Source organism: Podarcis pityusensis (assembly GCF_964106645.2).
Source record: "Podarcis pityusensis genome assembly, chromosome: 8".
NCBI lineage: Eukaryota > Metazoa > Chordata > Lepidosauria > Squamata > Lacertidae > Podarcis > Podarcis pityusensis.
In genome coordinates this window covers 37,453,625-37,478,303 of record NC_138033.1, presented here as the reverse complement: position 1 = coordinate 37,478,303, position 24,679 = coordinate 37,453,625, and the positions used below count along the sequence as shown (strand labels likewise).

The 24,679-nt window shown below is 47.4% G+C and overlaps 1 protein-coding gene across 5 annotated transcripts in view; it reads right to left on the bottom strand.

Moving 5' to 3' along the window:
* NDRG4 (NDRG family member 4) overlaps window positions 1-24,679 on the bottom strand; it is a 50,067-nt gene that overhangs the window by 14,360 nt on the left and 11,028 nt on the right. For 3 of the 5 annotated variants that reach the window (XM_081016912.1, XM_081016911.1, XM_081016910.1), the window contains exons 2-8: window positions 24,156-24,247; window positions 22,790-22,834; window positions 5,806-5,911; window positions 2,513-2,633; window positions 1,630-1,692; window positions 1,037-1,097; window positions 308-394 (exon numbers count right to left, since the gene is read on the bottom strand). In XM_081016912.1, the coding sequence (XP_080873038.1) occupies window positions 308-394; window positions 1,037-1,097; window positions 1,630-1,692; window positions 2,513-2,633; window positions 5,806-5,911; window positions 22,790-22,834; window positions 24,156-24,224 (552 nt within the window). In that variant the 5' untranslated portion in view covers window positions 24,225-24,247. Of the gene's footprint in view, window positions 1-307; window positions 395-1,036; window positions 1,098-1,629; window positions 1,693-2,512; window positions 2,634-5,805; window positions 5,912-10,599; window positions 10,779-22,789; window positions 22,835-24,155; window positions 24,248-24,679 lie in introns of those variants that run through there. The other 2 variants (XM_081016914.1, XM_081016913.1) reach the window with 2 other exon arrangements.

Genomic DNA, 24,679 nt, shown 5'->3' with positions numbered 1-24,679 from the left:
GGGAAAATTTGTTTCACATTTTATGTATTATTGGCAGTTAAAAATGGATAAAACAGTAAGCTACCAACACCTGCCCCCCAAACATGCCCTGTGGCCCCACTCTGTATGGGCTGCTCTGTATGGGCTGTCAGAGGGAGATGCATGAACTTTGCTTTTTGCAGATGTCCATGGATCCAAAGAGACCTCACTCAGCTGTCCATCCCCAGCAATGAGTATACTTGAGCAGCAGCATCAGAAACCTCAATTGGCCTGCAAGACTTGGCTCTGGCACACACCCAGTAGCAACAGGGAGGGGAGGCTGTCTCACCTTGGTGGCTGCCCAGTCAATCCAACCTTTGCCATTGGGGTCCACATTGACCAGAACAAGGCCTTCAACCAGATCTGGGAAGATCAGCTAAATCAAAACAGATAGACAGGCAGATGGAGTTTATTCTGGCTCACAGACGTATCCACTGGGACAGAGAGGCAATTAGTAAGCATAAAAGTGAGCATCATAAAGCAAGCGCTACATCTTTAGTATCTAAAAATACAAATACACTGATTGGTTAACCATCTCTAGCCTTCCCCAACCTGGTGCCCTCCAGATGCTTTTAGACTACAGCTGCCATCAGCCCCAGCCAGCAGAGCAGTGCTTTTCTGGAACTTATGGGAGTTGTAGTCTAAAACATTTGGAGGGCACCAAGTCAAGGACGGCTGCTCTGCCCAGTAACAAGGCACAGTCAGTCCAATTCAGAGCCACAACTTGAGACTTCCCTGGGGAGTTAAGAAATCAAAGAGGGGGGTGGAGATAGCGCTTTCTCTCCAAAGCCCTGAACTGCAAGTCCCAGGTCACTTCAAATAGGAATTGCTGGTACTCAATGAAGCTGATTGCCCGGCAATCAGCTTCATTGAGTAAGCATGCCAAGGATCAGACTGGAGGTCCCTGCCCTGGAAAACACCAAAAATGGTGCTGGGCCTTGATAGTTTAAAAAAAACACCCAAAAACCCTTGTCTGGCTAGGATGCAGGACATACCCACCCACCATCTGATCACTTACAGCAAACTTGGCAAGGACATAGGCACCTGCTCCCACACCAATCCCGATCACATACTTGAACCTGCGGAAAGAAAAGTGATCAGTGGTCCCCTAGGTAGCCACTTCCTTTCCTTCCTCCCACTGGTGGACTTTTGTGGCTGTCCTTCAAGCCTCCTTCACTCAACTAAAGTTTGATGCTTTGTGTTTGATGCCAAATATCTTAATCATAGAACTTTTATAAGACAAATACTATCAGATTATTTATTTCCTTCCAAGCAACTCATTAACCAGATCTAAAATATTCCTCAGCCTTATCAGTGGCAATTTATCTAATTACTTCATCCACCGTTCACTCATGCCATCATTTTCTCCATCCTGCCGCCTTCCAGATGGGTTGGACTACATTAGCTCCAGCTAGAAGGACCATATGGTGATGGGGAAGATGGGAACCAGAGTCCAAAACATCTATAGGTCAAGAGGCTGGCAAAGGTATGATGCTTTTGCTCCCAGCTAAATTAAAAACCATCCTCCTCCTTCCACTGCCTCTCTGGGAGTCCTGCCCCATCATGGGATTTCACATCACAGCAAGGAAAAGTAGGTCACCCAAGGCTCACCCAAAGTGCTGGACGACACTGGGCAGCATGGCAGCTAACTGGTCCATGGAAGGATACTGGTACCTGTGAAGACAAAGCAGGAGAGCCAGGACACAATGTTGATGTCTTCTCCTAGCATGATGGAGGAGATCTGAGGGAAAGACCGATCGGGGACTAGGGAAGCACCCCTCTTTTTGCTCTTCTCCTTTGGAGAAGTCCCCATCCTCTGAGCCAGTCCTGAACCTCTCCTTCCTCCCCCAATCAGTGGGGGTGTGGGGCTGGCCTGCTTCAGCATCTAAGCTATTGGTTGCCCATGTCATTTACCCTTAGAGAAGGTCCAGCCATGTTTGCCTTGAACCAGGGCCAGCTCACATGACCAACATGACTGATACCCAGACCCATGACAGTTATTCCTCCCAGGAAGAGTTGATATCAGCATGCAATGAGAAGGTCGTCATCCATCACAAGTTTCACATCCTCACTAGGTTGCCAAGTTACAACCATCACCATAGCATGACCCACAAGGGAGTGTTTGAGGGACTCCGTTTAAGGCAGGGATGGAGAACCCTGTGCCCTTCCAGATGGGGTCCAAGTGCAATTCTCATTGGCTCCAGCCCACCTGGCTACCGGCTGGCGATGATGGAAGCTGAAAACACCTCATCCCTGATGGGAAACCTGGCCAGGTGTGGCCAGCTGTGCTGGAATACAGGTGTAGCAATGATGATCAAGCAATCCCATAACACAGCAAGAACAGTGTGTGTCCTAGACGTTTCAGACTACAACTCCTATCAGCCCCAGCCAGCTCGGCTGTATGATGCTGGTGGATAATGGGAGTTGTAGCTGTAATCCAAAATGCCTGGAGGGGTGCCAGTTTGGGAGAGGCTGCTCCATGGGAGGCACCTACCCCTGAGGGAACTGTGAGGCCCCCGCCTGCTGCCCAGGAGCATCCACATGGCAGACCACAAAGTGCTTGGTGATCTCTTGCATATCCTCAAAGTTGAAGAAAGTGTTGAAGCAAAGCTTGTCTGCAAGGGAGCAAAGTGGGGGCGGGAAGAGAGACAGAGTCAAAGTCAACAGGACTCAGGACAAAAAAAGGGTTGCAAAGCTTGAGGAACAAAGAAGCATGTCCTTGGAAATAAATTCTGAGCACTGGTTGCCCTGCCCTTTATTTTATTTTATTATTGTATTTATAGCATTTATAAACCATTGTTTCCTCCAAGGAGCTCAAGGTGGTGTGCGTGGTTCTCATCTTCCCATTCTACCCTCACAACAACCCTGTGAGGTAGGCTAAGCTGAGAGGCAGTGACTGGCCCAAAGTCACCCAGTGGGCTTCAGGGCTGAGTGTGGATTCGAACTCCAGTCTGCCAGGTCACAGTCTAACACTCTAACCATGAACACCACACTGGCTCTCCTGTGTGACCCGCTTGTGCCCTAATGTCAGCCAGGTGTGGGGAGGAAGAAATACTCCTTTCAATTAGTTTCTGCACCAGTGTAACTGCCTAGTGCTGGGAAACCATCATCCCTGGCCTTCAGGGGCCCAATTGTCCAAGTAACAAGGAACCTTTGAAATGGCTAGGTGCTTAAAGGGGTCGGAGCATGACACAAATTTGCATTTGTTCATTGTTATGTATAAATGTAGATTGAATTGGTGGGTGGTTAACTGCACTGGAACCAGAGCCCTCTGAAGAGACACCTCTGCCACCAGACACAGGTGGCTTTGAGAGGTCAGGTGAACCCCGAGGAGACTAAAAGGCAGTCCCCAGAGCCTGAAACAGTGGTTCCCGAACTTTTCTGGCCACTGTCTCATTGGTTCCATAAACTGCTCGCCCCCCCCACTACTCTCCACTTTGGGAACCACTGATAATGCCTCACAGCCTAGAAAAAGGCACTGGCCTTTTATTTAGCCAGATGGCACACCCAGAGGGTGGTGCTTCCATCTTGACTACCACAGCCACACACTGAAGCTCTTGTCAGCATATCCAAGACTCTGTGTTGCCAGCCTCAACCATGGCCAGCAGCACTAGCCATGGGCCTGCTTTCCCCAGCTGCTCTGTGGGACCAGGCCTACTGATCTTCCCCTTTCTCGTGCCAACTCCTTGCCTTGCTGGTGGAGAACACCATTGTGCCAGTCCTTGCTGCTGAGTGTGCTAGCCTTTGGAGTTTCCCACAGAACAGACTTCAACCTCCAGATGTTGGTGGACTCCAACTCCCATCAGCCCCAGCCAGCACAAGCATATGATACTGGGGTTGGCGGGAGCAAGCCATGCTGGCACGCACACACTTTAGGGCAGCCTTTGCCAACCTGGCGCCGTCCAGATGTTGGACTACAACTCCCATCAGCCCCAGCCAGCACAGGCTCATCTAGTGCAACTCCCTGCAACACAGAAACATATACTGGACTGCAATGGTTTGCCACTGGCATTGTCCAGATTCTCAGGGACAGAAAGGGGTTTCATGGAAACAAGGTCCCTGGATCAGCTCTGCTGCCAGCGCAGCCTAGAACATGCCTGCAAGGAATCAGCCTGCAGCTTTCCATTCTGTTCTCTTGACAGCTTTTTTCCTGCCTCTCTCCTTTTTCAGGCTGTGGCAGATCAGCCTCCCAGCCACCTTCCCTGCAGCCCCCCTCTCCCTCTGCAGCATTACAAGGTGACCTTTTTGGACAAGCAGCAGCAGTTTCATGCCGAACAGTCACATGACCGCCGCCTCCTCCCTGCCCAGCCACATCTCTTCTCCCCCCCCCCCCCCCAGCAGCAGCTGCAACAACAGCAGCCTCTGCCACCAGCCAGCCTCTGCTAAAGGCACAGGGCAGCAGAGTAGGCCTGATTTTTCCTGGTCAGTTAGTAGCCCCTGTGACTAGTTTGGAATGTCAACACTTGCTATCTGCACTGTCAGACTCTTGGGTTGAAGCTCAGTGGAAAAGCAACTGCTTTGCCTGCAGAATTCAATCACCAGCATCTCCAGGAAGGGCTGGGAGATATCCCTGCTTGAAGTCCTGGAGAGCTGCTGCCCATCAGTGCAGACAATTCTGAGCTAGATGGATCAAGTGGTCTGACTCAAAATCATATTCCTATGTTCCTTATTGTTATGACTAGGGAGGCAATCTCTACAGTCAGTGAAGGTTAGAGTTTGAGAAGACTCCAACTAATGGATTCCTGAATCCTGGCTGGAAGAGGCTGCGCTGAGAGATAGGGGCCATAACTGGCTGTTGCTTTGGAGCCAAGTTTGCTGAAGCTATGAGAGAAGCCTTGAGGGACACTCTTTGGGTGTAATGTTCTGCACCCCCTCTGTTGAAGGCTCCAGCTGTAAATATGTGTGAACAAATCATATTTTTAAGACATGGAAGACTCCGCAGTGCTTGGATTTTGCAAGGGAAATTTGCAACCACCATACTCAAATTGTTCAAGACATAATTGGGCACACAGGTGACAGCAGGCATAAGGAACAGGACTCAACAATAGGGCCTCCAGCTTTAATTATTCATTTAACAAAATTTATACGCTTCTTGATTGAAGTAAAATCTCTAAACAGTTTACAAAAAACATTAAAATTATCGAGAAGGAAAAACAGTTTAAAATAATTAAAACAGCCAAAAGAGATTAAAGGGTGTCAACATCTACATGTCTGGATAGGCCTGCCTTAAATAAGAGTTATACCCAGGGCCTGAAAAGAGTACAGCGAAGAGCCTGCTTGATGTCAATAGGCAGGGAGTTTAAAATTTATTTATTTATTCATAAGGAACCTCAAATAAATCTTCTTGGTTTCGATTTTCATCTGCCTCTTGATCTGCTGGACCAGCCTAGTCTAAGAATAAATGCAAGAATTTATACCCTTTTTAAAAATACTCATTTTATCTGAGGAAGCGTTTGGTGTAGCTCGGAAGCTTATGTTGTCTTCAGACTTTTAGCTGGCCTAATCATAGTTCTCTACCCAACTCTGTGTCTCTGTTTCTTGGTGACCAACTAAAATTGGGCCCCTCTGTTCTGCCTCAAAAGATCTTGGGACTCTCAGCCCCAAAAGTGCAAATCAGCCAAGGAAGCCTCAGGCACTGAAGTTGTGGCCTGCTGCCCCCATCCTGCTCCTTTCTGGTGCCCAAACCTTGAAGCACAGTTGGTCCAATCAACAGCAACTGAGAACCTCCCACCATTTGGTGGAGTTACTCCTCTCCTACCTTGGTCAGAAGGAAAGTGCTACACTTACGATTGAGTCCCACATCATGGTACGTCAGGAGAGCCGGGCGATTTCCCTTTGGGGACCCCCGAATGATGACATGCAGCAGCCCATATGGAGTCTCAATATCATGCTCCTGGAGGAAAGATGGAAGAGAAAGAGTTGTATCAGTCCTCCCCTGGCAGGAAGAAGGGTCCAGGTGCACATTGCTTGATCCACTTCAGAATGGAGAAAGAGGCACCCCCATCTTCTCTCTCCGATTCCCACTTTCCAATTTTCCTTGTGGAAGGCACTGGTGTTTGTACGGTCAGCCTGTTTGTATGGTTAGAAGAAGCCAGTCCCCATTTTCCCATAAGACCTCAGAAGTGTGGAAGCCTGGCTCCCCTGCCATCCTCTTTGTGTGCTTCCAGGGCCACCACAAAAGTCATCAGTAAGTATGGTGGAGCAGTTAAGAGTGCCAAACTAAGACCTGGGTTCAAACCCTGCCACTCTCTGCCAAGAAGCTCACCAGGTGATCTTGGGCCAGTCACTGCCTCTCAACCTATCCTACCTCACAGGGTTGTTGTGTGGCTTAAATGAGGAGGAGGACTGTGTACGGCACCTTGAGGACCTTGGAGAAAAAGGTGGGATATAAATTCAATGAAATAATAAATATATATATATAGTAAGTGGGCAGACGGATGAACATCCATATCCTGCATGGGATAAGTGGGGTTCCCTTCTCGTAAAACACACATAGTAGCAATCTACCTCATGGAGCTGCTGTGAGAACAACCTAAAACACCCACTTTTTAAAAGGACTCCCTGAATGATTATAAAAATGATGCAAATAGACTGCAATTTGTTAAGTTGAAGTGATACATTTCTAGGATGATGGCCTAGGTTAGTCAATTCCAATAACGATGTGTGAGCCAGTGGATCAGGGACCAGTTCATCTGTTCTCACATACCATGGACCCACAAGAAAGAGAGAGGCAGAAAATGGGGGTCAAACAGCAGCAAAAAGGAGGCCAGCTTCCTGCCAGGATGGATCAAATGTATCTGAACATAGCTGATGGTGGGGCATCTGACTATGGGTCCCTAGTGACCCTGGCCTAGTGAAATTATTCAAAACAGAAGGTAGTGATCTGTCCCTGTCCTGAGAGGCTGGGCACCAATGCTCCAGATGCCAACGCATGAGTATAAAAGGGCCACAGTTGCCAACAATATTCAGAAATATTCTAGTGGCCCATAGGACTCAAGGAAGGGATTGGGGCCCTGCTGCTCACTTGGAAGAAGGCAATCCAGATCTATTATTAGCTATTATTAATAATAAAAATGTATATCCTGCTTATATGCCAAAATGGCTTCTAAGGTATTTACAACGGTAAGATCAAACCATAATTAAAATATGGGATAATATTATAACATCTTTAATTAAAATACACAATAAAGCCAAGCAATGGGAAAACATAACCATTAAAACAATTTTAAACAGAAACCTGGGAAGCTGTTCTAGGCTCCTGCTCATGGCAGCTCCCCTGTTCTGTTCAGTTCTACAGTATCCCAAATTACACACACACATTCCAAATGCAGTTGCAAATTAAATTGGTATAGTTTTCCCCAAGCTGGTGTCCTCCAGATGTTTTGAACTACAACTCCCATCAGCCCCAGCATCATTTGGCCATGCTGGCTGATGCTGATGGGAGTTGTAGGTCTGGGGCAGGAAGGCTAGCATGAAGGCATTATCATTCTGCCTTTCCTGATAATCCCTAATATGCTATTCAACTTTTTCACAGCAGCCACCATCCTGGTCAACATTTTCATTGATAAAATGGATAAAAATACTTTTAAGGCATACAAGGCATACATGAATTTATCTCTGTAAGCTGCTTAGAGGATTTGCTTACAACTAAGGGATATGCAAATTTTGTCAAGGTAATGTTTTTGAAACCCGCTAAAAACCTGAAAGTGCTGCAGAATAGCTTAGTATTGTTATTCTTTATTCTTCTGCTAGCTCCTAGCCATGGTGGTTCCACAGTTGAAGGCAGTAATGCTCCTGAATAACAGATGCTGGAAGTCACAGGAAGGGAGACGGCTCTTGTGCTCTGAGACTGCTTTCTCATGGACACTGGTTGGCCACTGTGAGAACAGAATTCTGGACTGGATGGGCCCTTGGCCTGATTCAGCAGGCTCTTTCTATGTTCTTCCTATTATTTGGCAGTGGAGCCCCTTCTCAGGGCCAGGTCTCTGTTCTGGAACATCTTCCTGTTACATGGGATAAGCTTTGGTATGGTTTGGCCTCACACCACGCCAGTTAAGCTCTAGGGACAGCGAAACAATGTGGCTCCTTCTCACGTCAGTATCTCACAAGCATGACCAGCATCACTTGCGACCAGACAGTGTTGGCAGAGGTTCTCATGCTGTGGTGGGAATATTTCCTTTGGGCTTCAGAACATGTGCAGGCTGCCATTGCAGCATGAATGAGTAGCTCCAAATAGCTTGTACATACCTGGGATTGGGGGCGGGGGGGGGGGGTCACCAGGGTGGAAGGTGTCAATTCCAGAAGCTCCACCACCTCTCATTTTTGATGTTGTACATCTATTGCATCTCTGTTTTGATATAGTCTTGTTACTGCATTTTATTGCTCATTATTGCAAGCTGCCTTGAATGCTCTTGCAGAAAAAAGCAGAATATAAATTAGATAGATGGAACATTAAAAATGAGGCCATAGATGGGGCATTTGGGATGGGAGAGGCCAGCAGCTCTGCAACACACAGAATCCTCCTCTGGGTAACAAATGCCCAGTTTGCCCTTCCCACTCCAGAATGGGAAGGGGAAGGGAAGGGAAGAGGGCCCCTGAAACAAATGCACAGAGTGCCCCAGGGTCCTATACTTACTCTCATGTAGTACCCTACTCAAGACATCCTCACGGCCTGTCCAGATTGGGCTACGCAGCCCAGCGGTCTGACTCAGTACTAGGCGACTCACAGCTCTTCTGAAAGACCAGCTTCATCAGGCCCCTCCCTCAGCTGACCTCTACAGCAGCCATTTCAACTGGCAATAGCAGATGGGGAGAGATGGAAGCAAGGAAGGGCAAAGAGAGACCAAAGTGGCAGCGGCGGCAGAGGCAGCCATGCCAGAAAGGAGGGCAAGAGGGGGAGAAGGAGGTTGGCCTCATGATCCAGCAGAAACTCATGGCTCCCATTCCACCCCAGCAAAATCTCCCCACCGAGCCCCACAGAGGAAGCTGCATATTTTAGAAGCAAACACCTTTGGGAACCCTGTAGATTAGAGGCAACAACACCTACACAGTCTATACCCCCCCCATTCCACCCTGTAGCAGGGGAGCAGCCAAAAAGCTGCTGTAAAGCTGCTATATTCCAGTCCCACCACCATCCTTGAGGAGGATCAGGCTGCAGTTATGGGAAACTCCTCCTTTCTTCCCTTCATCCTGGCAGGTTTAGCCAAGATTATCCCCACATCTTGGAAGTGGAGTGAGATGCCTATCAAGAGCATCAGCAATGGGGGGGGGGGGAGGGAGAGAGAGAGAGAGAGAGAGAGAGAGAGAGAGAGAGAGAGAGAGAGATCCCTGTCAAGGGCAAGCTTTGCTCAAGGTCAAACAGCAGGGCAGAGCTGAAAGGCAAGGCAGCCCTCCAGATGGACAGCCCTGGCTCAGCTCTGCCTCCAGGCTCCACCTGCTCTGTCCTTGATGGGGAAAGCTCTGTGGGGCTCTGGGGAAGAAGAGTTTGCCAGGGGTGGTCTCAGCAAGGACAGAGAGACGTTTTGCCTCAGCTTCATGGTGCCAAAGATGTTCTCCTCCTGCTTTGCAAATGAATCCCGACACCCAGCGCAAAGCCACAAATGAGGTTCTCTCCCTCCACCCAGCTCTGCAAGCCAGGCAGAGAGGCTCTAAGAGGACAGCCAGCAGGAATGGGAACAGCGAGGGAAGGAGCTGTGTACGTGCCAAAAGGGATGCTGGGTGTGCAGAGAAAATGGTGCACTTTCTCTCCCCAGATGCCACACATGCCCTTTGCACATCAGAGAGGTGACACCAGGCAGCAGCATGTGCCTCGGCGGAACCTCTCGCCCATCTGCTTGCTGGGTGCTTCAGGCACAACAGCAAGGAGGGAAACTGCAGGAACCAGCCATGGATTATCCCCCTCCTCCTCCCCTCCCCCAAAATGCCTGCAGCCTCAGCCCTTGTCACTGCAAAATGAGGAGATGCTTCCCCTGCCAGCCCACTCCGCTGGTTGCACCCAGGGAATCCACAAAGGTTTCCCATGCCCTGTCTCCATAGTGCTCCATCCAAGTCTGTGATTGTCCTGAAGGGAAGCAGGAACAAGAGGCTTGGTCCCTCCTGTGGACCCCTTTCCCCTCAATGCCAGGTTGAAGCAATCGCAGAGTGTGCTGGAGCCAGGGCAGAATGCCTCTCTGCTTTGCCACAAAATGCCTACACACATCTCCTGGCATTTAAATGAGAGGGCAGGACCTCCAGGCCAAGCTGGTCTTTGGCACTCGGAATGCATCGTGCCTTGATTTCTCCTTCCGTAGCTGCAAAGGGAAAAGCACCACCCGCCTTCTAAGAGAGGATGGCCCAGGCTGTCCTTCAAGGCTCCTACCGGCCACACGTGCTCAAGGACTAGTGCAGATCCATCCCCCTCATATTGGACTGTGTTAAGCTGGGGCAGAAAACATCGAGATTAAGGAGCAGGCTGGGGTCTCCAGTAACGTTGGGGGGGGTGCCCCCTCCCCTTGCCCAGCAGTGGCATGCAGCAGCCCCACCACCTGCACACGCACACACACACACACACACACACACCTTGCCTGGCTGAGCTGTACCTACCCCATCCCAGCACTCTGGCATGGTGAGCTGCCTTTCTTCTTCTGAAGGAGAAGGAGCAAGAGCAGCAGCAGCAGCAGCGTCCTCCTCTGCCTCTCTGGCCACTTCCAGCTCTAGACAGGCTCTCCTCTCTCTCTTTCAGCTGGGAAGATGCACAGCTCTGCAGTGGGCTGGCCTCTTTCCACCGGCCTTGATAAAGGAGACCCACCCCCCTGGCTTAACTCCTCCTCCTCCTCCCCAGCTCACCAGGGAAAGATTGGTTTGAAGCATTCTACTGCTCAAATGGAGCCCAGTGATAGGCAAGGGCGGGGAGGTGGGGGGGATGAGTCATGCTCCCGCTGGATGGAAATGCACCTGTTTGTTTTTATTTATTTATTTATTTCCCAACAACATTACTACACAGCCAGCCAGCCAGTCTCCATTTTACCCTCATGAATAAAGATGGGAGTGCGCAGGCAGAAGGGCAGAGTGCTGACATTCACTTTCTATGGCTGCACCCCCAGGAAGAGGAAGCAGATCTGCAGGCTCACAAAGGGCCCAGAATTGCATGCCGCACCCCACTAGCATGTTCTCTGAAAGGTGGGACGGAGAAAGCAAAACAGCCCAGAGGTGCCCCAGCTAGAGGAGGAGGAAGATCTCTCTCTCTCTCTCTCTCTCTCTCTCTCTCTCCCTCTCTGGTGCACTGCAGTCATGCTCAGCCTTTCCACCTGCCTTCTCCATAGGAAGGGTTAGAGAACATCAAAGCACGTCAGAGAAAGGACAGAGCCTTCCTGCTGCATTCCCAAGTTTCTCTTCCTCTAAACCAGCTCTCCAAATGCAGATGCAAACACACACACAGTCTTCAGGTTGCAGAAATGGAAAGTCTATTCCAAGGACAGAGACACTCAAGGCTTGGTGGGGAGAGACAAGCAGGGAGGGTGTCAAGCAAACTCCTGACCTCTCACTAAAAAGCTGTGAACGGATACGAGCTTAAGGGTTGTGCGTTCATGCACTGAGAGAGCAGCGGAGGGAGGAGACCTGGGGTGGGTAGGCAGCAACCAGCCCACGGCCCCCTTCCTTGCTCCAGCACCCAATCACTTCAGAGAGTGCATCAGATTTGGGGGGTATGCCCAAGGACAGGTTGTTTCAAGTCTGAGAGGTGACAGATCTGTATCTGCAGCATCTCTGACATTGCCCACCTTCTGCTGCAAACACCAGCCCTCCTGAGGACATTTGCTCTGCAAGAGGGGAGTAATACACATCAACCACCTCTTTGCCTGGGGAGCAGCAGCTCTTCCCCATAGGTGGGGTTTGTCAAGCACAAATCTAGTCCCTTTCTCCAGTATACTTCAATCCTCCAAATAAATATATTTGTGTTCTCTGTGTCACAAAGAGTGCTGGGTTCAGAACAGATGAGAATATATAGCCCTATCTCAGGGCACCGTTCATGCTAGGCATCAAAGTTGGAATTCCCAAGTTTCATTCACTCACTTCTTATGGGACATGTTCCACATGATGACACCATACAGTCACTACCACCCTGTATTTTCCTTGTGGTTCTTCCACCATCTCTCAGACCACACTGAGTGGAATTTTCTAGAAGGATGGAAGAGTACCACAATCTCCACATGTGTAAATATGGTTTTAAAGGAGAGGGGTTCAACATGGGCAGCGACATGTCTGGAAAGTTAACTTATCACAGCTCAGCACACATTGATCGTGACATTTGTGGTGGGTGCTGTTTTGTGACCCTGTTTTTATTTTTTTAATCAACTTTTTAAAGTGTCACTAACATGCTTCTCTAGCTACATTTTAAAAGCAACAATGAAAGAGAGGTATGGTGCTATAACACCATCATGATGTACCATAATTCTAACATAGTGTTACAACACCATGCCTTGGTTTCACTAAAAAAAAAAAGCCAGAAGAGCATTTAGCAATAGATAAATAATTATTTTTAAAAACTAAAGCGGGGTCATAAAATGGCACCCACAATAAGGGCTTTAGTTACTGTGTGCTGAGCTGGAAATGGACACCCACCCACAGCAGCTATGTCATGCCCACTGGTTCAGAGAGAACCAGAGAGTTGCATAACATTTTTAAAAAATGTGACACTCCCAGTTTTGTGAAAAGTCAACTTGCAGCTAGTGCCAGACTCATTTTACCCTTCAAGCAAGCCACCAAGATTGTGTCGGGAGGGCCCCTGAATGGCATCAGCGGAGCCAGCATCCAATATCAGTGACCCACCTCCTGTGGAGCTGTGGGCACGCTATGCATCAGCAGAGTAACAGCAAGAAGTGAGGCTGTGGAGGCATTGGCATCGCGAAAGCTTCCTTTATTTACAAATCAAAACAACAAACGTGGCTAGCGTGAACAGCAGCCTCACACACGTCTGCTCTGTCTGAAAGCAATGAACAAAGAGAGAAAATACAAAAGCACACAGGACGGAAGTTCAGTGTCTGAGTTTCATTCCCACACTCCTATCACAAAGGAATGTAAATAGTGGATCACAAGATCTGTATGTAAATAGGCTGCAAATGTGCTAAAATCTGCAGCAATGATGTCATGAAAAGGGGGAGGATGTTAGTATTTTCATACTAACAGATTGCTTAGACTAGCGTTTGCCAATCTGGCAAGATGTTTTCCAGATGTTCTGGACTACAACTTTCATCGCTATGCTGGAAAGTACCAGGTGTGCAAAAGCTGGCTAAGATTGACCAACCCAAACAAATGTAGCCCTGCCCATTGCACCGAAGTGCAGATAGCTGTCAAGTGCACAGGTTGAGGTCCAGGTAAAGAGGGACCTGACCTCACCTAGGTGGCCGGGAGTTTCACAGGGTGCAGAATTTGCCCTGGATCAGTCCATGTCTGTTTAACAGAAGAGTAAGAGCCTCAGAGGTGGGTTGTATTGCATTTGCTGCCTTAGCTACCGGCTAATCGCCTACCATGAAGGTGCTTCTCTTGCATTTCACCACTGACCTCCCTCCCTCCCTCCCTCCCCCCCTCCTCAGCAGCCTCATTACCTGAAACTGCAGAGTGTCTGTGTGGAAGGCCAAAGAAGGGCAGCAGTATCCCATGCAACTGTCAAGAGGGAAAGAAGTGCGGAAAGGCCCAGAAGCAGATTTAAAAGCAGGAGTCCTCAGAACCCCAAAGAAACAGTTGCAGGAGGAGGGTGGAAACATTCCAATGGTCATCAGAAGAAAGAGAAAGAAACAGAGGGCAAGAAACCAAGGAAAGAAAGTAAAACAAGGCACGACAAGCTGCAAGGATGTACAGTAGACTCCTCTGGACTCAAAGCCTGGAATGGGAGAAAAGCTCTGAAAAACTGTTCTCTCCCTCTCCACTCCACTGATTAAAAGTGACTGCTGCCTGGCTTGGCTCCCACAGAAAGAGGGAGCAAAGTGTTACGATATAGAAGCAATGCAGCTGCGAGCTGCTATCTTGAAAACATCACATGATGGAATGTTAGGACTGTTCCGTGGGAAACAGAGGGACAGTCAATTCACAGGGCAATGCACCGGAATTAGCTCAGAGTGTAATATGAGCTCTTCCTTTTGCTCTTGTACAGGAAGTACAGGAAGTGTTTTGTCTCTCGACTGCTGGAGCTTGAAGAGAGCAGTCATGCTTTTGTAATACTGCAAAGACAGAAATAAAGGAATGTGAATACGTTTCTGTCTATCTCTTTCCCCTGCCGGGGGGGGGGCAGGAAAGAGGGGGGGTGTTCTTCTCACTCTGAGAAGGATCGCCTATCGCGACCTCTGCCTGGATCCTGCTGGGGAATGCAGACAGGGAGGTCATCAGGAGATCAAGCCGGGTGCCTGGAGAGTTGCCAGTTTCTCCTGATAAAGGCTTGATTTCCGACACAAAGACAGGCTGACATCAGATTTCCTCAATCTGATGCTCTTCAGACAGTTTTGAAATGCAGGATTATTTTTTCCTTTCTTTTTGGAACATACAATACAATGGCAGTACCTAGTTATTACCTAGTTACTATTTACCTAGTTACTATTTCAGTAGTCTAATTTGGTTCATTATCTCAAGCAATTTCAGCTCCAGACAAAATTTGGGGGAAATGAAAGTAGCATTACTCGCCCCATTTTAATTCTGCCTTTCCTCTGAGGAGCCAATCCCCAACCTTGCAACATCACTGTGAGGTGCGATTGGTGAAGCTTTAGGCCACCTCATGAAGTTTGTGCCTGATTGGAGATTTGAATCCAGCCCTCCCTGTTCTATGTCTGACACTTTATCCACAATGAGATCCTCAGTTTTATTATGAACACAGACAGACAGTCAGACAGTCAGACAGACAGGCAGGCACACACACACACACACACACACACACACACACACACTCCACACCCCCATAAGTTGCTGTACACATGAAATGAGACAAAGAAGCTGGCGTGTTTCATATTGTCTCCTCAGTGGGATTCTTTATTAACTTGAATACCATTCTTAACAGTCTGAAATCTGGCATAGTGTGAGTTGGACTCTGCAGTTGGTTATAAATATTGTCAGGTTTTCAACATTGTGGTTTCTTAGATGACAACTTAATTCCGCTCTATCTAAAATCAAATCTGGCAGGCCTGACAGATTCATCAGAATCTGGTCCAGAAACCAGATCTTTTGGTTTGCAGAACAATTGCAGTCTGCAGAAAGCTCCAGGTCCCAGATCACAGCCTGGGACAGCCGAGGTAATTCAGGCTGAGCTTGCTCATTTGAGACAGAATCCAATCTGTTGCCAAGCTCTGCTCAGGGCTCAGCAAAGTATGCAAATGAAACCACTGTCCGTGGTGCTGAAATAGACAGAGCTGTCCCCTGGCATACTTCAACTGGATCCCAAGGCTAGAAATAGGATCCTGGCTTACTTGGTTGTGTGTGGTTCACCCACATTTCCACTTGCCCTGCTGCTTTCCCCTACAAAAACATGCGTTTTAGTGCTGAATCAGAACAAACAGCATTCAGGATTTCCAGAGATTGTCATTTGCTGCGATTTAGCACTAAAGAGCAGGTTTTCAGGGGGAAAGACATGGGGGAAAGGCCAAACCGATTGGACCCATGCTTTCTAGGCAAAGCGTGGATGAGCCCATTGTCTATGCAGTCAACAGCAGCAAGCCCTTGGGGGTGAGACTTGCAAGGATGCCAGATGTCTCTGTGTGATGTACAAGCTGACAAATGTGTATGCTGCAATCACACCTTAAGGTGTACACATATGTAGACTCCAGAGTGTCCATATGTATGTGGGTGTCACAGATCAGATTTTTCCATATGTGCTTTTGTACACCTTCATCCACACATGAGCACTTTCAGTTGAACTCTGTCTCATTGCTTCCCATCCACACTAGTGGGAGGTGCTTGATGAGATGTCTTGTTGTCCCCTCCCCTCAATTAGTACTTCCTCATCCTCCATGAGTTCTGGAAACCTGAGGTCTATTGTGGGCATGCCTGCAGCTTTTGGTTTACCTGGGTGCGCTGCCATTTTAAAAAAATATGTTTCTGATATACCAGAAAACAAACACATTTTTAAAAGTGTGTGTCACGCCATTCTCAGCAGCAGCCCACCAGTGGAAGCTGGGGGTCTTGTGAAAGATGGCATCCAGAAAAATGTCACTACACATACACACACACAAAAATAGCCCACACAATACATTTCAATATGTCCACAGTTGGGTATCATGGGCTATTATGTTGGATCCCCCCCCCCTTACCACTTTTATCTGTAGATCAGGAAAGACAAATTAAATGGGGGGGTGTGAGAGTGTGGGCTGCCAACTTGGATGAGAACAATGTCATGTGGATGGCACAAAAAACATGCACACATGAGATGCATTGGATGCCCTGTGAACTGCTGCTTTTACACAGCTCCACTGCCTTTTGAAATCAAATTCCTTTGCTTCTTAGCCTGGAATCATTCTATGGATATATTTCACTCTTGTGCTCCCAAAGTAGCATCTGTCTGTCTGTCACATAATTTCTAATCGAAACAAGGTGTGAAAATACAGCACCAAAAAGATCATTCATAAAAAAGTGAAAAACACACTTGTCTGTCTGTCTGTCTCATAATGTTGTGGTGTTTTTAGGCTGTGTGTGTGTGTGTGTGTGTGCATGTGCATGCATGGAAATGAGTGTTTGCAGAAGCAGACTGAGTGTGGAGAAGCTGCCCTAATTAGCCTCCAACAAGTGAAAGAGGAGAAAGAGGAACATAACGCTAAGGCAGCTGCTCCATGACTGGACTATAGGGAAATGTGATGAGAGAGGGTGGAGACTTGGCTGTTGCTGCACAGATGACAGCAAAGTTTGACAGGTTCAAACCCAGAAAGGAGTTTCAGGGGTTCCATGAAGCTTGTCTCAAAGAAAGTCGAGAAACAGAAGCCAGAAAGGAGTTCCTGGTGGATGTTCTGGTTTTTATAAGGCCAAAGACCCTGGGAGGCCAAGGACCCTCTTGGCTCAATGTTGCCACTGTTTTGCATAGGGGTCACTTTAAAGGGCCACCCCTGGGAGAAGTTAGCAAATTTGGAATGCAGGGAGTTTCCATACACTGAGTCAGAACATTGGTTCAACCTGCTCATTATTGTCTGTCTGACTGGTAGCAGTTCTTCAGAATTCAGAAGTCTTTCCCAGGTCTACCTGCAGATGGCGTGTATTGAACCTGGGACCTTCTGCATGTAGAACCTATGCTGCAACACTGAGCTACGGCCCTTACCCAAAACAATCTAGATTTATTTAGAAATTAACGGCACTGTTTCCAAATTTGCGTGTCTGAAGAACCAACCAATAAAGGTGGAGCATGTAAATAAAGCATGTAACTCTCACTGGTAGGACCACAGGAGAAATCCTAAACCAATCAAAACTGCTGATATTGAAATGATTCAGAATTATTTGGGGCTAGCCAGCATGTGACCAGAGAACCAGAATGAGGTAAGAAATTGGTTGTGCTTATCCAAGAGAGAGATCTTAGGTAGGGTCCACACGGTGGACTGTTGCAATGAGAGAGAAGCAAAATCAGTTCCAAGAGGTTATTAAGAAAGCCAAACATTTAATAATATTTCATAAACCAACGGTGTGGCCACACCTGGAATAGGACTCACAGTTCAAGTCAACCCGTCTCAAAAATAATATTGTGGCACAGAAAACAAAAAGGGGAAATTATCCTGGGGCTAAAATGCCCTCCACACATGTAAAGGTTGAAGCACTGTAGCCATGTTTTTCTCAGCTGGAAAGCCCCACTTTGTGGAGGTCAGAGAGATATTTAGAAAATTATGAGCAACATGAAGAGGGGAAGGTTTCCTCCCCCAGTTATAATATGAGAGTGCAGCATTGCCTCTGTGGTGTAGCCCAGAGGAGGAATTGCCATGGGGAGAAGGTGACCAGACTCCTGCAGGGGTGAGATCCTTGACAGCGGGGCATAATGGCATCCTTGCTCACCACTGACAGACATTGCTAGCTTCTGCTTAGCAGCCAACAGAGCCCTGAACTGTTTGGGAACAGGCTCACCTTTGGCCCATATGAGCCTGCTCTTCATTGGAAGACCTCTTTAGCATCTCATTCTACATGCACCGACACGGTATTCAAAATTAGGTGGGTGGCATCTGAGGACAGAACTTTTTGGCGTGCAGTGCTCTGTATTGAATATACTAATTTTACTGACCCTTGGAAACTGCTGCTGGTGCCATTTGTGTGGCTTCTATATGGTGCTTTCCCTGCTTTCATGAGATGCCACCCTGGGCATCTTGCACTGAAAGGTGGTCTACAAATCCTATAAATGAATAAACAAAAGATGGATCACTGGAGTTTAGCTTCAGTGAACCTCATCCTGCAATGACTTGCAATAGGAGCACAAAGTAGCTCACAGACCAGAAATAGTTGATTTTAACCTCTTCAGCATGCTGGAGACATGAATTGATCTGATTTTTATTTTTTTTAATCGATGACCAGAAGCGCTCCTTCTTAGAGCTGGGGCAGCAGAAAGAAGAAAGAAAGCTGTCACTTGTGCCAGGAAACAGCAGGAGTGATTTCACGGGCTGTGTTGGGGCAGCATTTGCAGTTCCTAATGGGAAGAACAGCTCATTCCCATCATTCACAGGCCACAGAACATTGTCTACCTGGAATTGAAACGAAATAAAACCCGGCTCTTGCAGTTATTTCATTCATCTATTAATTCATTCTCTCTCTGTATCTTTTATGAGGATAAGTGCAAACAGATGTTCAATGGTCTGTGTTCCTGTGCCAGCTCCTACAAAAACCATCCAGATTTCTGGTGACAAAGCAGGAAAACTCTCTGAAGATGCAAAAACCCAGAGCCCTCCAAGGAAACTGACAGCCAGGATAGTTTAAAGCCCAATGTAGTCATGCTACACAAGAGCTTCAAAAAGGACCTGGACTTACATTATCAGGAAGAGCAGGAAAAGCAGATTATGTGAAATTGAAGGCAAAGAATTCAACTTTCTGAGAATTTCATGGTTCTTTAATTTTTAAAAAGCAAGATCCTTTACAGCTATAAAGTGTCTGGGCACTGATGGTTGAAGTTTCAGAAGTCAGAGCAGCTGCTGAACCAGATTTTCAGCAGTCCCTTCTCATGGTGAGCAAAACTAGAATGTATAATACAAAACAGCAAATTTGAACAATTTCATATTGGTCACACAATCCAGCTATGATGGGCACAGAATTTTAATACAGCGGTACCTCGGGTTAAGTACTTAATTCGTTCTGGAGGTCTGTTCTTAACCTGAAACTGTTCTTAACCTGAAGCACCACTTTAGCTAATGGGGCCTCCTCCTGCTGCTGCACCACCGCTGCACGATTTCTGTTCTCATCCTGAAGCAAAGTTCTTAACCCGAGGTAATATTTCTAGGTTAGCGGAATCTGTAACCTGAAGTGTATGTAACCCGAGGTACCACTGTACTTCTAGCAAGGAGTACACACTTGAAAGCAAGCAGACAGAGGCTTTGCGAAATGTTAGAAGAAAATGACTGAGATGTTTGTTAGCCCCTGAACAGCAAGAAATGTGGCTGTGGCCACACTGAATGAGATCGCAGTAAGTGAAAGGAGAGGTCTCCTCCTACCAGGTTGTGGTAGAGGTCCGTGGTATGGTAGCTGTGGAGGGTGGAGCAGGGAAGAATGTGCACAGTTAGGAGGTGTGGTTAGGAGGAGGAGAAGGAGCACTCCTGCCCTGCTTTTGAAAGTCCATCCAGTTCTCTAAGAGGTATAGGCAAACACAATGAATCCAGCACCAAACCACACTGAGAGTCAAAGCGAGACCTGGTCTGTGCAGTTCCAAAAAGACCAGCTCTGGAGTGGCTGGAATAATCATAAATGCAAACTGAGCAAGAACCTGCAATCTAACCTGCAGTTAACACTGCTTGGAGATCCTCGTATCAGCAAATCAAAGGGATGCAAGAAGCAGGAAGCCCAGGCCCTACCATTGCGAGGACTGAGGCAAAACAAGTTTGTTTGCCTCTGTGTGGCTAGTCTCCCATGTTTTATTCAACTTCCATGATTCAGGTTCTTCCTTACATCAGCATCTGGGGGAAAGGGATCCAACCACAGAAAGGCATGGAAAGAAGGAGGGAGGGAGTGGAGACAGTGCCTAGTTGTCTGGGGATTCTCCTTTGTGGTCAAAACTAGGACATTATGCTGAGGATGCTCAGAGTATGCATTGGAGGAAAACTGTGGATATGCCAAATATTTATTTTTAACACTATATTAAAATGATTTGTGTTTTGCTTTGCTATTCAAACACCAAGGCTACTTACAGAACAACAGCAACATATAACAAATGTCTTAGTCTAAAGGACAAGAGGCAGCTCCTGCCAGGCTTGTACAGCATACAGGTGAAGAGGAGTTGAGCAATTTCCCAAGCAGCCCACCCTTGCCTGAGCTTTGCTTGTTGGGGAGGCCAGCCGTTAGCATGGCCTCCATCCTTCCCCACATGACAGTTCATAGTCTAAGCAATGAGGGCTCAGAAGCTGCAGACTTTTGTCTCTTTGGGCATGAAAACGAAAGAAAAGTCAGTGGCACGCAAAAGAGCTGCTGAAGCTTTGACATGAGAGTCCTCAAAGAACTGTTGCTCAAGCAACCACTACCATGGAAACAAGAGCAATTCCTCCCAGCCAAATGAGCTTGGATTTCAGGCACTCAACACCCCTCCACGCAGCTTCTGCAACAGACAAGAGGCCACCTTCTTTTCCACAACAGCTCTACCCAACCTGATGCCATCCACATGTTATTGGACTAAAACATCTGGAGGGCACCAGGTTGGGAGAAAGCCATTCCACAGCAAGTTCCTGCTGTCAGCAGAGCTAAACTTCCAGAGCTAGACTGGAAAGGGCAGAAGTGGCCCTCACCTGGCTTCTAGATCTCAGGTCTGCATTGCCAGATGTGTCTGCTATCCAGTCAGGCTCATGCCAGATGTCTAAGCCCATTTTCCAATCTTCCGAACCACCATTCCACAAAGTTGGGGTCTTCCTCTGATGAGCAGTCTGCTCACCCATCCATTCAATATGCACATCTGCCCATCTGCTTTGACCCAGAAGAAACTGACTGTCAAGCTGCCCTGATAATGATGATTACAGTTTAAATTGTTAAATTAAACAATAAAAGAATCAATAACAACCACACTCTTCAAGTCTGCAGTTATTTCAATCAAGAGTCTTGGTAGCCTCCACAAATTAGGGTTTCTGGGTAAATGTCATTTTGATGTCTCACCGTGATCTTCCAACCTAGAGCCCCAGATTGATTGCAAATTCAGGGAACAGAGGCAACTCTCTTATCTTTGGTGACTGGGAAACAGAGACACCACCACAATATTTGAAAATCCCCCTCCAGAGCAAAAGGTGAGGTTCTTGAGGCAAGGGAGAGAAAAAATATTTGGACTGGGTAGGTAATGGACTTCTTTAGCCACTTGGCCAGTCAAATCAGCAGGCTCACCCAATGGGGGGGACGGCCTTTGGGGTGGCATCTCACGTGCAACAGAGGGTTCAGCCTGAGGCCTGTCAGGGCATGCCCCTTGCAGGTGCCTGAAGGTTTTATCCTGTTACTCCCTGTGCAGTAGAGCCAGTCCTTCCGCTGTGCAAAGGTTGTGTCTCAACCCCCACAATAAAACACCTTCACGCACCAGTGCTGCCCTCTCCCAGAGGCAAAGACAGTTGTGGGAGAAGGAACCAAAGCATTGCTTCCTCTACCTAGTCCCGGGGAAAGGTAGGCACAGGGTTGGTGAAGGCTACATAAAGAAAGCTAATGTGACAAGAAGCCCTATGTAGTGATGAGTAGCCTAAAAGATAACTTGGGAGATGCAGTGAGAAAATTATTGATAAGTACACTGACAGATGGTCTAAGGTGTAAAGGCAGTAAAAGTATGAATAGATGTTATTCTTATTAATTTATTATTTATTAAATTTGTAGAGCACCCTTAATCCGTAGATCTCAGGGCGGTTCACGACATACATACAATATAAAAACACAAAATACAAGAGAAAAATAAGAACAAAACACACACACACACAAACTAATAACCCCCCCTCCTGTTTTAACAGAGTCAATATGTCTCTGAAGACATGCAAAGGAATTTGCTGCCACAGATGGATAAACCTATGGCCTTGTTCTTCAGTTCTTGCCTGTGATGTTGGTTTTGCTCTGTCCGATAAGGCCATTGCCTAGTTACCCAATTGCAACTCTGCTTGTTATCTGACTTTAAATAAACAAAAGCTGTCTTAAACATCACAACTCATGTGGTTAATTGCATAAAAATCACTAGAGACACCTGCCAGATGGACTTTGCTAAACCACGCATTTGGCTCCCACATTAGCTAAAAGAAACTGACCAATGGAAGCCCAGCCTGGCAGCTGACAACACCTTGAACAGCACACCTTTATTCAGAGTTAATAGGTGCCTTTCCTTGTAGCCCCAAAATGCCATTTCTGACATTTTTTTTTCTTACGCCATGTAAAAGACATGGTATTAGAAAGGAGCAGATTTTCCAATGTAAGGCTTTCCATATTATTCATGCTATCAGCAGCTATGTGGTGTTAGTGTAAAATATCCTCCAATCCGTTCCTTCTCTCATAAATTTTAGAATATTAATGCAAAAATCATGACATAAAAATTATTCCAATCTCTTGAAACAGTGTGTAGATAAGTTTAAGCCCCGCCTGCATGTATTGAACCATGCTGAGCATGGCAGGTGCACAAAGGCAAGGAGAAGACATTGCAACTTACCTTCCAGTCTGTGTTTACTGCAGAGAGGAAAGTATCTGAATTCTCCTGGGAAGGAAACAGACAGAATCAAACCATTACTTCTCATACAGGTTATTATAGCTCATGACTTTCTTTCAAGACTACTGAGTGCACTCCCCAAACCTGGGACGTCATCACCATACGTCCCATACGTTTGGGATCTATCCTCTCTACAAATCGGGATGGAGAACCCGAGAAACTCCAGATTGTCACTGGCAAACCTTGGCAATGTCACAGCCATACAACCACCAGCCTCTCCCTCAAATTTGCAGTTTAAGAGTAGGTGCAACTGCCTAGGAGAATCTCTGCCCATCTCTAGAGCACAGATTTTGGGAGGAAGACTGGTTGGTCAACATGCTGGCCAGAGGCCGTGGCGTAGATGCCAAGTGGAAATTGGGAAGTTGGCTGTGTGCTGGTGTGAAGTACCAAGTAGGCTGACCTCTCTCTCCTCAAGCCAGGAGAAAATGATAGTCAGCCAGAGTTTGGAATTTCACTTGCACACACCTGTTTGGAGCTGGATTTAAATCAAGATATAAATATTTGCATATCTATCATGGCAGAAGACAGCTTCCAAACTTCTTTGTTACTGACATGGCTCACCAGGCTTGTATCTTAAGTTCCTTATTGGTGGCACCCACATCAGCATCACACCAGAGGCCCACCTGCCAACATGTCCTGGAGGGTTTTGGCTTTTCCATCAGGCTCTGCTCATCCTCTTGTTTACTGGGGATCCATACTGAAGAAGGAATGGAGGGTGGTAGGCAGGGCCCTGCTTCCTGCTTGTGGCCCAATGGCCATCTCTACACCCACATACATCCCTCTTGCCTCTGAGTGAGCAACTGGCAGTCTATGCAGTATAAAGGGTCTGAATTTGGTCCTGAGGGCACAGACCACAGATCTCCAGTGGAAGAGGTCTCTGGAATGAAAGTGATGGGTGTGTGACCAGCTCAAAGTCACACTGGCACAAGTTTCAGGACAAGTATCTTAAGAACCTTGCTAGATGAGACCAAAGACCTACCTAGTGCATCAGCCTCGTTTCCCCACTAGTCGATTAGATGCCTTTGAGAAGCCCAAAACTAGGGCTTTAAAGGAAGAGTCCTTCCCAACTGTTGCTGACTTTCTGAGTAATTTCTCATTCAGGTATCTTTTGAATCTGAGACCATCATGGACACCGTTCCCAAAGCAGTTTGACAATGGCTGAACCTTGCACCAGTCCTGGGAAAAGCTTAGATTTAAGTCCAGGGGTTGCTTGCTCTCTTGTCAATTCCATACACTTATCAGCTACCACTTGGTTTGTCCCCTTTTTAAATTATTTTTGCTAAGTGATGCCAAATCCAGCAGGACTCACCAGCTCAGTGTCCTGCCCCCGAAGCAGTGGCTTCTCTTCTGTAAATCGCTGCTCATGCAGGCCGGCCATGGTCACTTCCTGCAGCAAAAGTCCTGCACAAGAGGAAAATGCAAGCACAGCAGTCAGCACAGCCCCAGGGGTGCCCAAATCCTGACCCAGGCAGGAACCAGGCAAAACTTCCCTGGACCTCCTTACACTTCAGGTGGCAGAGCTTCCTGTTCAGGAGCAGGAAGTAAAGTTGGATTTGTCACCATGCTTGGTATTCATAGAGCACTTGGCCCACATTAGCTCAGTCATGCTTCCAACAGCCCTGTAAATCAGGCCAGTGTTATCATGCCTGTAAGACAGATTTGAGGGTGGATGGGGGAACACTGAGGCCAGGAGAATCATGGCTTGCCCAAGACTATTTGTGTTGGTGGCCCACCCATGGCTGCATCTGCAGTTTCCCAGGTGGGAAGAGGCTCCCTAGAACGGGGATGCTGTTTCTCAGCTGGAGCAAAGAGGCCCCTCACACTCCATCCCAT